The sequence below is a fragment of the Sinohyriopsis cumingii genome, unplaced genomic scaffold, assembly GCF_028554795.1.
Source record: "Sinohyriopsis cumingii isolate HCF-2022 unplaced genomic scaffold, ASM2855479v2 utg000940l, whole genome shotgun sequence".
Classification (NCBI taxonomy): Eukaryota; Metazoa; Mollusca; class Bivalvia; order Unionida; family Unionidae; genus Sinohyriopsis; species Sinohyriopsis cumingii.
The window spans coordinates 1,576,668-1,590,575 of NW_028315945.1; the positions used below are offsets into that span (position 1 = coordinate 1,576,668).

At 35.8% G+C, this 13,908-nt stretch overlaps 1 protein-coding gene across 3 annotated transcripts in view; it reads right to left on the minus strand.

Moving 5' to 3' along the window:
* Positions 1–1,824: 1,824 nt before the first annotated feature.
* Positions 1,825–13,908, minus strand: part of LOC149772986 (DNA-directed RNA polymerase III subunit RPC4-like) — a 37,036-nt gene continuing 24,952 nt past the window's right edge. For all 3 annotated transcript variants that reach the window (XM_089947015.1, XM_089947013.1, XM_089947016.1), the window contains exons 7-10: positions 11,314–11,454; positions 9,465–9,592; positions 6,057–6,212; positions 1,825–2,424 (exon numbers count right to left, since the gene is read on the minus strand). In XM_089947015.1, the coding sequence (XP_089803141.1) occupies positions 2,311–2,424; positions 6,057–6,212; positions 9,465–9,592; positions 11,314–11,454 (539 nt within the window). In that variant the 3' untranslated portion in view covers positions 1,825–2,310. The remainder of the gene's footprint in view (positions 2,425–6,056; positions 6,213–9,464; positions 9,593–11,313; positions 11,455–13,908) is intronic.

Sequence of the window (13,908 nt, forward strand, 5' to 3'; positions counted from 1 at the left end):
GTTCTATAGACTGTACATTATACCCCTCCTGTGTTTAATAGTGAAACAAGAGTTCTATAGACTGTACATTAAACCCCTCCTGTGTTTAATAGTGAAACAAGAGTTCTATAGACTGTACATTATACCCCTCCTGTGTTTAATAGTGAAACAAGAGTTCTATAGACTGCACATTAAACCCCTCCTGTATTTAATAGTGAAACAAGAGTTCTATAGACTACATTATACCCCTCCTGTGTTTAATAGTGAAACAAGAGTTCTATAGACTGTACATTAAACCCCTCCCGTGTTTAATAGTGAAACAAGAGTTCTATAGACTGTACATTATACCCCTCCTGTGTTTAATAGTGAAACAAGAGTTCTATAGACTGTACATTATACCCCTCCTGTGTTTAATAGTGAAACAAGAGTTCTATAGACTGTACATTATACTCCTCCCGTGTTTAATAGTGAAACAAGAGTTCTATAGACTGTACATTATACCCCTCCTGTGTTTAATAGTGAAACAAGAGTTCTATAGACTGTACATTAGACCCCTCCCGTGTTTAATAGTGAAACAAGAGTTCTATAGACTGTACATTATACCCCTCCTGTGTTTAATAGTGAAACATGAGTTCTATAGACTGTACATTATACCCCTCCTGTGTTTAATAGTGAAACAAGAGTTCTATAGACTGCACATTATACCCCTCCCATGTTTAATAATAGTGAAACAAGAGTGCCACAGTAGTCATCTTTGTACACACTAGCAGGGTTTGGTTATTGCCCAACAAGTGTCAATCACCTGGACATTTGGTCAAAGAAAGCAGTTTTGAACTCAAGTACAGAAATCATTTTCTTGTTAGACTTACCATGAGAAGGACCCCTGACTTTTTGTTAAAACTGAGAATTATGGTTTCTTTACTACCAAAAGTACAAGCCATTGATAATATTTGTTAAAGGAACTTATTTTAGAACAAATTATTTGGCAAAACCAATTTTAATTTAGCTACAATGATTCTATCATTTGCCTTTTTTTTACCACCAAATCAATTAGGCCTTTTTTACCCCCGAATCAACCAGGCCTTTTCACTATCTTAAGGACAAACCCTCTATAAACTTTTGTCATGGTACATCTTCTCAAATTAAAAGTATTATCCAAAAACCATATTACTTCTTTCATTTACAGTAATCTCAACCTTGCACCATCCAAATGCTCTTAAAGAGGTACATGTTCAATATTTATTTTTTCTGTCAAAATGACCATTGACCTTTTGACCCTGAAAACTGATACACTTTTGCCTTACTAATGTGTATTGAAACCATTTTTCTTCCTTCAGTAACAGTTACCTTTGACCTTTGGATCTCAAAGTCGATAGAGTTACTCCTTATCCTATGTGCAATCCATCCACAGCTTGGTAAATATAGATGGTAGACAACTGCAGGTATTGCAGATCTTTCAGTCACAGTGCCCTTGACCTTTGACCCCAAAATCAATAGGATTTTTTACTTACTCAAAGTGCAAGCTGTTCACAATGTGTGGTTGAAGTTTGTGATACAGAGCTAATGTTATTATGCATAAACCATTTTTCTTCTTTCAATTGCAATGACTTTGACCTTTTGATTCTGAAATCAATATTATTTTTCCTTATTGCAGGAAGCTATCCACAAAGTTTGGTGGAAGTATGTCAAGCAGAACTAAAGTCATTGTGCTGAATGAAAATGGACAGACAGGGTAACAGCATCATGATAAACTCCAACAAAATGTCAGATGGATAAAAATGGATAGACAGGGTAACAGCATCAAGATAAACTCCAACAAAATGTCTCATGAATAAAATGAAGAAATAGAGGTTCTATGCATTTATAACTTGAACTGACGATACAAATGTGAAAATAATTTGTAACAGTATGGAACTATAAATGTCATCATTTGGAAATTCAACATAAATATCCTGCATAGCTTACATTATGCAAAACAATACTTATCTTATTCAGATCATCCATAAACTAGGAAGATTCTGCCTGTCAAAAGATGTCTTAAACATTTACTGATTTAATTAACGTCACTGATATAAACTGATAGGCAGGCCCTGTAGCAAGTTCTACTGCCTTATGCCACCATTACGTCGTTTGAAATGCATCAGTATCTTCCAATTCTTGTATCAGTCTCTGCCTATGGTAGAGTGTCAGGGAAGTACCTACTAATGTTCCAAGGGAATAACCCCGTAATGTTCCAAGGGGATAACCCCAGTATGAGTCTGTTATTATATCAAGTCCCCAGTATGAGTCTGTTATTTCTATCAAGTCCCCAGTATGAGCTTGTTTTTTCTATCAAGTCATCTGCAACAGGTTCTCAAAGTCAGGAACACAAAGAAGTCTGTGTTTAATATGTCCCAACACAACCATCTCTCCTGAAGCTTCATGGACCCGGACCGAGGCTAGGTCCTGAAAACATAAAATAGGGTAATAAAGAAAACTTTACAAGAATCTTTTTATGTTTTAAAGTCATTCAGAAATGAACCCAATTTCTCAGAAATGAGATATTTATCATTATGAGTAAATTATGATGAGATAGTATAGATCTAAATCAATGAGACAGTAATACAAATCTCAATCAAATGAGAGTATAGATCTCAATCAAATGAGAGAATGGATCTCAATCAAATGAGACATTATAGATCTCAATCAAATGAGACAGTATAGATCTCAATCAAATGAGAGCATAGATCTCCATCAAATGAGACAGTATATGTCTTAATTAATTGAGACAGTATAGAGCTAAATCAAATGAGAAAGTATAGATCTCAATCAAATGCAAGCACAGATCTCAATCAAATGTGACAGTACAGATCTCAATCAATGAGAGTGTAGATCTCAATCAAATGAGCCAGTATAGCTCTCACTCAAATGAGACACTATAGATCTCAATCAAATGAGACAGTATAGATCTCAATCAAATGAACTCCCTCACAAAGTATGCTAATGCACTATACCAGTTTCCTTGGAAGCAAGATAACAAATCTGGAAAATTAACTAGAAAATGAGGAATGAAATAGTAAAGACCAAAATCAAGAAAACTACAGAGAATGGTTCTTGTGTGTAATAATGGACAAAGAAACTACACAAAAAGGTAAAATGATCTCTCATGTGTTCAAAAACTTAAATTACACATTAAATATTCAGGGCTCTCTTCTGAACTTTTGTCAAAGGTCCAGTTGAAAATGTACATAAAAGCTGAGTTTATGTGATTTGAAAATGTGCTAAAATGAGTCATACTTGATAAAAGAGAATAATAATTGATTATGCACATTTACCAGCATATCGTCTATTACTGATTATAAATAAGTATTATTGTCCCTTGACTGAAATGAGTGATAATAAAATAGTATTATTGTCCCTTGACTGAAATGAGTGATTATAATTAGTATTATTATCCCCTGACTGAAATGAGTGATTATAAATTACTATATTGTCCCTTGACTGAAATGAGTGATTATAAATTAGTATTATTGTCCCTTGACTGAAATGAGTACAAGTAAAAATCAAGAAATTTCTTGCCATACTTGTCATATTTAATTTTAAAAATTAAAAAAAAATAATGCTTAGAAATAATTCCTATGATTATGTCACATAAATTTACTCCATCAAGTAGAAATGAAGTAAAATTGATCTCTCTTTAAAGTTATGTAAATTTGATTTAATTTATATCTGATTCAATTATTTGTAATTTAAAAAAAAAAATTAAAATTTCATTATATGTTAAAAGAATGTAGTTTTGTTTACTAGGAACTCGATACTTTTCCAGAAAACAGTTTGACTGTGACTGTTCATTTTAGTAAACACATAAGGCTGACTTGGTACCCGACCTTAATTCAAAATTACTAACAGCCACGTGAACAAGTTATTTTTAATTTATTTTTATTGTGGGAATAATAAGGTTGAGATCAAGGCTGTGTTGGATATGTGACCCTCGACTTGTAAATAGCTTTAAGAGAAGAAAACAACTTTTATTGTTGGAGTAAAATGATTGGTTCTTATCAAGGACATACAGGGGATATGTGAGTTTTTTTCATATGTAAATATGATCAAGTGATCCTCTATTTTGCAATTAAACATTTCCAAAATTGCTCATTACTTAGTTTTAATAGTGATGTTGAGAGAGAGAGAGAGAGAGAGAGAGAGAGAGAGATAAGTCTGGCCTTAAAAACACTTGATGTCAAGTTGTTTCCTTCTACTGTAGCCAGTTTTTGAGTTATATATTAATTTTTTCTTCAGATTATTTTGATTCACACAAACCAAAGCCAAGATGTTCTCCAGGCATGGACAGTTTCTTCATAGTGATCCATGCCCTTCCTTTATTTTGTCACAGTGTGAATGTGAAACACTTCAACTCATTCCCCTGTGCACAACTGTTGATATTACTGCTAGAAATGTGAATAAGGATTTGTATGGAATGTTAATGGCATCATTTCCAAGTTTCATAACTTTTAAACTTTAATAAAGAGATTCAAAGACATTAATTCTAGGTCATGGTAATTAGAAACAATTACACCATTAGTGATGGTCATGTGTAAATCTGGATATTTGATGAATTTGAAGGTCATGTGTAAATCTGGATATGTGATGAGTTTGAAGGTTATGTGTAAATCTGGGTATGTGATGAGTTTGAAGGTTATATGTAAATCTGGGAATGTGATGAGTTTGAAGGTCATGTATAAATCTGGGTATGTCATGAGTTTGAAAGTCATGTGTAAATCTGGGTATATGATCAGTCTGAAGGTCATGTGTAAATCTGGGTATGTGATGAGTTTGAAGGTCATATGTAAATCTGGGTATGCAATGAGCTTGAAGGCCATGTTCACATTTAAAAAATATCACACTGTTCTAAGTACCCATTAAAATATATTGCACTGCTTGAGGTACCCATTAAAAATATCAAATTGTTGTAAGTAGCCTTTAAAATTAAATTTGATATACACACTATAAGGTGTAAATAGGCCAAACCAATCAGATTCAAAATCAGCTTATTGTTGTGCATAGGTCTTGCTTAAAATAAAACTCATTCAACATATTGCTGATATAAGCCTATTTACCAAGTTTGATCAAATAGCATATGTGTGTGTGATTTGGATTTTTAACATAGCTTTAACAATGTTTCAGTCATATCGCTACAATGTCTACAGTGTGAGTTTTATAGTGATGTCTAGCACTGGGGCATCATGCTGCATACATGTAGCATGATGTCCCACCCAGTCATATTATCCTGACACCAGGCCGACCAGTCCCAACACTAACCTCTTAATGCTGAGCGCCAAGCGAGGCAGCTGTTAGTACCATTTCTGTAAGTCTTTGGTATGACTTGGCTGGGGATCGAACTCACAACCTTCCGCACCCGAGGCGGATGCAATAACCACTAGGCCACCGGAGGAGTCAAATAGCATGTGAATTGCCATTTTCTGAGTGATCTGAAGCCCAGCTAATCTGATGCAAATCACCTCATGTTTATGCACAGGTCTCATGAATGACATAGCTGACTAGAAATCTTGATATAATTCAATTTGCCTAGTTTGGTCAAAATTAGATCTGAAATAGTCTATAAATATAGGTAACAAAATCAGCCAATCAGATACATGATCAATTCATTATAAGCAAAGATCTTGCTCATCAAAGAAATCTTGATGATATTTTTAGCTAGATACAAATGGGTGGTAATAAGACAAATAGATGCAAAATCACCTCATCAGCATGCATATTAAAACTTTTCAGAAATCTTTATCAATGAAGTTTATAGTCTAAGTCTCATTAAAAATATGGCCTCAGGAGTGGTAACAAGCTCAACCAATCAGATGCAAGATTATCTTATTAATATGCATGGATCCTGCTCAATACAGAACTTGTCCAAAACATTTCTGAAATAAGTCTAAAATAAATTTGATGAAACCAGACCAGAAATATGGAATTAAAAGAGTGGTAACAAGCCATTGTTGATTAATGTACAATAACGGCCATATCAAAAGCTTACTTGCCATTGCAGCCATTGAATTAAAGAGAACGAGTAATTTATGAGCCTTTATTACCTGTAGAAATCCACATGGTGTTCCCATGGAAACATCAAGCACTGTATTTCCAAGAATCAGCTGTGTCCTCCCCGATTTTCTGATGACTAGTTTCCCGACTGGACCCTCACTGAAGCCTGCTAGAGAACAGGTACTAAGCTTCTTTCTCACCTCTTCCTGCATTAAAATTTTATGAATCATTGTTTAAGTAGTTAGTTCAGCATTACTGTGAAATGATCACTATAAATTTCTTTCATCTCACTGTACGAATTATAGAATCATTCTTGCCTCTGTATTCAAGAATGAACTCAAATCAATCAACGATTATGCTGGTATAATGTTAATTTCTACAATTGTAGTGAATTCTACTCACTATCCATGAAAATAAGAATAATTTAAAGAGATAACTGATACACATCTGTCTTAAGGGTACCCTGCCACCCCCACCCCCAAAAATACTGCAATTGCAACTGATGTAAATACTGCAATTGCAACTGATGAACTGTTGCAAATATTAACATTTATACCATTTATTCCAGCCAAATCCCAACACCACTCAGTACCAGTCTCACTCCAACCTCAAGTTCCAACAGTACAAAATCTAACACATGCATGCTGTGTTTACCTGCCATGACTTGATACATGAGATGACAGCCCTCCTACATAAGATTATCACAATGGCAACATAATCCATCACACAAGGGGTGTGAATTCCTCTCAGGCATTTTCATAAAGGGGGATAGGCAGTGATCATTTTTTTTATGACAATGTTAAAATTTCACATGCTTTTGAACTGCATATAATAGCAATGACAATGCTACTGGAGACGGAAAACTGCAATGTAAGAACAATGACAATGCTATTGGAGACGGAAAACTGCAATGTAAGAACAATGACAATGCTATTGGAGACCGAAAACTGCAATGTAAGAACAATGACAATGCTATTGGAGACGGAAAACTGCAATGTAAGAACAATGACAATGCTATTGGAGACCGAAAACTGCAATGTAAGAACAATGACAATGCTATTGGAGACCGAAAACTGCAATGTAAGAACAATGACAATGCTATTGGAGACGGAAAACTGCAATGTAAGAACAATGACAATGCTATTGGAGACCGAAAACTGCAATGTAAGAACAATGACAATGCTATTGGAGACCGAAAACTGCAATGTAAGAACAATGACAATGCTGTGTGTGTGATTTGGATTTTTAGCGTTAACTTCAACAAACTTTCTGTCATATTGCTACGATGTCTGCAGTGTGGCAGTTTACAGTGATATCTAGCACTGGGGCATCATGCCGCAGACATGTAGCATGATGTCCCACCCAGTCACATCATCCTGACACCAGGCTGACTAATCCTAACACTAACCTCTTAATGCTGAGCACCTAGTGCGGCAGCTGTTAGTACCATTTTTATAAGTCTTTGGTACGACTCGGCTGGGGTTCAAACCTGCCACCTCTTGCATCTGAGACAGACACTCTACCCACTAGGTTTCCAGCGCAGTCTAATGTCAATGTCACTGGAGACTGAAACTGCATGTAACAACAATGACACTCTAGACTGAAAACTGCATGTCAGCCCTTGTCCACTCATCCTGACTGGGTAAACTTGGTTGGTCCAACTAAAACTTTAATTCTTATTCATCCGTGGACTGAGTAGATGAAGACTAAACCTTTGTGTATTCTCCACCCTCAATTAAGTTCAATACTGTTTAATGTCACCCTCACGTAAGTTCAATACTGTTTAATATCACCCTCACGTAAGTTCAATACTGTTTGATGTCACCCTCACGTAAGTTCAATACTGTTTAATATCACCCTCACGTAAGTTCAATACTGTTTAATGTCTAGTGTGTAAATGGCAGATTGCTTTTGCCTGATTCAAGCTTTTGATTTATTTTCGAATGTCACTAAAGTTTAGTCAGAACTTTAATCATTACGGCTTGTATTCTAAATTCTAGGAATATTTGGGATTTATTTTGCAATACTGTAAGTTCTCTTTACATTTTTTTTACTTTGTATTCTAGGGAAGTAAATTATTTGTTGAATCTTACAAAACTTGTTGTTTCTCATTCTTTTCTATTTTAGACCACAGAGTTGTAATAACTCACTTTTATAAGACGAGTCAGACTGCAAACAACAAAGATCCTGATCTGCTGTAGCATAATGCATCTGCAATTCAGGGTCTATGTTGTCTGCTCTACTAATTACTCCGATCAAATTGCACAGACCCAGATCTGCAGGTGCATTATGTGAAGGAAGATCTGGACATCTTATCAGCGAGAGCATATGCTAGCAAGTCCTTGATTAAAGCAGCTGAACTGCATGTTTTTGTGTTTTAGGATTTTTAACATAGCTTTAACAATCCAAGTCATATCATTATGATGTCTGCAGTGTGGCAGTTTATAGTGATGTCTAGCACTGGGGCTTCATGCTGCAGACATGCAGCATTATGTCCCAACGGTCACATTACCCGACACCAGGCCAACCAGTCCTAACACTAACCTTTTAGTGCTGAGCACAAAGCAAGACAGCTTCCTGTACCATTTTTATACGTCTTTGGTATGGCTTTGCCTGTGTTCAAACCTGCAACCTCCTGCATCTGAGGTACATGCTCTAACCACTTAGGCCAGTGAACCGGTTTCAGCTAATCTAACAGTCAAGTACTTACATTACCAGATTGAGCTTTATTAATATTAATGAATATTATAGGTCTTGCTATGTTCAGAGCAACTGTAGAGAAAGAAGAAAAAAATAAATGCAGTTAATGTATGTGAATTTAGCAAGGGCAAATTCCAATTGTCCTGATCTATGATTACCAAGCCAAGATTGTGCAAAATTATGTTTAAAAAATAAATCCTTCTATGAAGTGAAGGGGGCAGGGGGAATAGAGAAAACAATGGCATAATATTATACTTGAAGGTACAGAATCGCCCAAGGTGTCACACTGAAATAATTCAGTGCCCTCTGTCTCCTATCGTTCCCATTAGGCAAATGTTGGCATCAAATAAAAGTAAAATATAATGACTGCGTTATCTGGGGCACTGAATTATGGAGTGAAGTATGAAACTTCGTGATTTGGCAGAACACATACAAGGAGCTTTGAGTGAACAGAATGACAAATGGAAACTTCTGTCTGTTTGCTCAAAAGTAAATCATAAGTTTAAAATTTAGTATCCCTAAGCATTGATTCTTTTCCTACTAAATGCTTTCCAACCACTTAAAAAAATTTAGCTGCCCCCCAAAACTCCAGGATTTGCACAATCTGGAAGATCAACCTGTGCGGACATTCTGAAGTTGGAATTTCCATCATACGACAAAGAATTTTTCACATATGCAAATGCATATTTTTTATGCAACAAACGACCTAACTTTGATTGACATTATCAAGTTTTACAATGAGCTAAAATTTCTCTAACCTCATCTTCCTGTTTGGACTTGTCTGCTGATTTGTGTGGTCTCCCGCCAGTCTCCCCTTCATTGTCCTGAGCTGCTGGAACACCTGGCATTACATCTGGCAGTTGTATGAACAACAGCTCTCCTACATCTTTGGGAAAAGGTATGACACATAATCAAAATGAATCCTGTCATATAAAAAGGTATGGCACACAATCAAAATGAATCCTATCATGTAAAAAGGTAAGGCACACAATCAAAATGAATCCTATCATATAAAAAGGTATGACACACAATCAAAATGATTCCTATCATATAAAAAGGTATGACACACAATCAAAATGAATCCTATCATATAAAAAGGTATGGCACACAATCAAAATGAACCCTATCATATAAAAAGGTATGGCACACAATCAAAATGAATCATATCATATAAAAAGGTATGGCACACAATCAAAATGAACCCTATCGTATAAAAAGGTATGACACACAATCAAAATGAACCCTATCATATAAAAAGGTATGACACACAATCAAAATGAACCCTATCATATAAAAAGGTATGGCACACAATCAAAATGAATCCTATCATATAAAAAGGTATGGCACACAATCAAAATGAACCCTATCGTATAAAAAGGTATGACACACAATCAAAATGAATCCTATCATATAAAAAGGTATGGCACACAATCAAAATGAATATCATATAAAAAGGTACGACACACAATCAAAATGAACCTATCATATAAAAAACTGATTTCATCTCTTTTAGGACATCCCTTAACACAAACCACTTATTAGAACATTCCAAGTAAACATGCAAATAAAATATTTTTGCACTTACAGAAACAAAAAGGTGAAGACATTACCAAATGTGAAAGATATTCCGAATCTTCGACCTCATTATCACTATTATTACAATTAATTGAATTTGGCAAAAAGTTTGGCAAGAGTTCAATTTATGATGCATACAAATTTTCTACCTTTTACATACCTCTGCCTACATTTTACTCACATCTGCCTACACTTTACACACATCTGCCTACTCTTCACACTCATCTGCCTACTCTTTATACACATCTGCCTACCCTTCACACTCATCTGCCTACTCTTCACACTCATCTGCCTACTCTTCACACTCATCTGCCTACTCTTCACACTCATCTGCCTACTCTTTACACACATCTGCCTACTCTTTACACACATCTGCCTACCCTTTACACACATCTGCCTACTCTTCACACTCATCTGCCTACTCTTTATACACATCTGCCTACCCTTCACACTCATCTGCCTACTCTTTACACACATCTGCCTACCCTTTACACACATCTGCCTACTCTTCACACTCATCTGCCTACTCTTTATACACATCTGCCTACCCTTCACACTCATCTGCCTACTCTTTACACACATCTGCCTACCCTTTACACACATCTGCCTACTCTTCACACTCATCTGCCTACTCTTTATACACATCTGCCTACCCTTCACACTCATCTGCCTACTCTTTACACACATCTGCCTACCCTTCACACTCATCTGCCTACTCTTTACACACATCTGCCTACCCTTTACACACATCTGCCTACCCTTCACATACATCTGCCTACACTTCACACTCATCTGCCTACCCTTTACACACATCTGCCTACATTTTACACACATCTGCCTACCCTTTACACACATCTGCCTACATTTTACACACATCTGCCTACACTTTACACACATCTGCCTACTCTTTATACACATCTGCCTACCCTTCACACTCATCTGCCTACTCTTTACACACATCTGCCTACCCTTCACATACATCTGCCTACACCTTACATACATCTGCCTACTCTTTACACACATCTGCCTAACCTGTTTTCTGTGTACTGGCAAAGAGGTCAGCACATGTAGGAGACTTTACATGAGTGACAGGTGTCCTTTGTTTGTCAACTGTCATAGCCTTCTCCTCTTTCTCCCCCACTTTTCCTGGATCCACATCCATGTCTGTCTCAACTGTGGAAAAATGCAAACAAAACAAATATACGCATTTATTTTTCCAGGACAGAGGCATATAAGCATGATAACCTTTGGATTAGTGCTTCAGTTTGGTACAAAGCATGATAACCTTTGGATTAGTGCTACAGTCTGGTACAAAGCATGATAACCTTTGGATTAGTACTTCAGTTTGGTACAAAGCATGACAACCTTTGGATTAGTACTTCAGTTTGGTACAAAGCATGATAACCTTTGGATTAGTGCTACAGTTTGGTACAAAGCATGATAACCTTTGGATTAGTGCTACAGTTTGGTACAAAGCATGATAACCTTTGGATTAGTGCTTCAGTTTGGTACAAAGCATGACAACCTTTGGATTAGTGCTTCAGTTTGGTACAAAGCATGATAACCTTTGGATTAGTACTTCAGTTTGGTACAAAGCATGACAACCTTTGGATTAGTGCTTCAGTTTGGTACAAAGCATGATAACCTTTGGATTAGTGCTACAGTTTGGTACAAAGCATGATAACCTTTGGATTAGTACTTCAGTTTGGTACAAAGCATGACAACCTTTGGATTAGTACTTCAGTTTGGTACAAAGCATGACAACCTTTGGATTAGTGCTACAGTTTGGTACAAAGCATGATAACCTTTGGATTAGTGCTTCAGTTTGGTACAAAGCATGATAACCTTTGGATTAGTACTTCAGTTTGGTACAAAGGATGATAACCTTTGGATTAGTACTTCAGTTTGGTACAAAGCATGATAACCTTTGGATTAGTGCTTCAGTTTGGTACAAAGCATGATAACCTTTGGATTAGTACTTCAGTTTGGTACAAAGGATGATAACCTTTGGATTAGTGCTTCAGTTTGGTACAAAGCATGATAACCTTTGGATTAGTGCTACAGTTTGGTACAAAGCATGATAACCTTTGGATTAGTGCTACAGTTTGGTACAAAGCATGATAACCTTTGGATTAGTGCTTCAGTTTGGTACAAAGCATGATAACCTTTGGATTAGTACTTCAGTTTGGTACAAAGCATGATAACCTTTGGATTAGTACTTCAGTTTGGTACAAAGCATGATAACCTTTGGATTAGTACTTCAGTTTGGTACAAAGCATGATAACCTTTGGATTAGTACTTCAGTTTGGTACAAAGCATGACAACCTTTGGATTAGTGCTTCAGTTTGGTACAAAGCATGACAACCTTTGGATTAGTACTTCAGTTTGGTACAAAGCATGATAACCTTTAATAAATAAAAATAAAAATGAGAATATGTACTAAATATAAATCTACTTTGTTGCAAGTCAGGGGAAAGAACTTGCTTGATATTGCTTATGTATATTTCCCAAACTTAGGGCCCTGATGTATCTCTACGCTACATTCAACTCAGTCTTTCTGCCCACATGGTATAAAACATGTAGTTTTGTTTATGCACTAATCACTTCACAGTAATCAAGTTTTTAGGCTTATCAAATAGTTACATAAAGAAAATTAATGTGCCATTTTATTGAACAATATATATATATATATAAAGAGAGAGAGAGAGAGAGAGAATTATAAATATACATCAGACAGAATGGAAAGTGCTATCCAAGGATTCTATAGAAGAATGCTTGATAATAGTAGGCAGAATTAATATTTTAATACAATTAAACTATCGTACAGGTTAGAGAATTTGTAATTTGTACTCTACAGAGATGAACCCAGGTCAGCCGGTAAATGGCACCCATTGCCTTGCCTGCGCACACACGAGCCCATATTCCCTCATGACTAAGCACACATCGCCAAAAAATGATGTTACCCATCTGGTGTTATATGCACTCGTGTGTAGCAGACACACTCGCATGACGGCCTAGTAATTAATTCTCATCTATCTACACAGTCATTCCGGATTCCTATGAAAGAAATCAAGGTATATAGAATTAATTATAGAGAATTATAAATATACACCAGACAGAACGGAAAGTGATATCCCTGGATTCTGTAGAAGAATGCTTGATAATAGCAGAATTAGTATTTTAATACAAATAATACTATCATACTGGTTAAAGAATTTTTGTAATCATACTCTACTGATATATATATATATATTGGTCCTAAGTTCATAAATTGTCATTAAAAAGAATGGAGCATCTGTTTTTTTATACAAATACTTCAGAGTGTGTTAATTTCTAATCTAGTTCTGACATATAATCGCAAAAGTTGTATACAACTGATGATCACTCAGACATCATAGCTATTCCCATCATTTACTTTCACAAAAGAGGATGACATGAGTGTGTATTTATGTACTGTAAGAGACCTACTTGGGATTCAAATAATGGAAAACTTCATACACGTATAGACACTTATATATACCATAGCTGCCAACCCCCGAATACAAAAATACTGACTGCTTGTGACAAAAATACTGATTTTCAGGAACAAATACTGATTTTTAAAATTTTAATGCTTATATAACTATT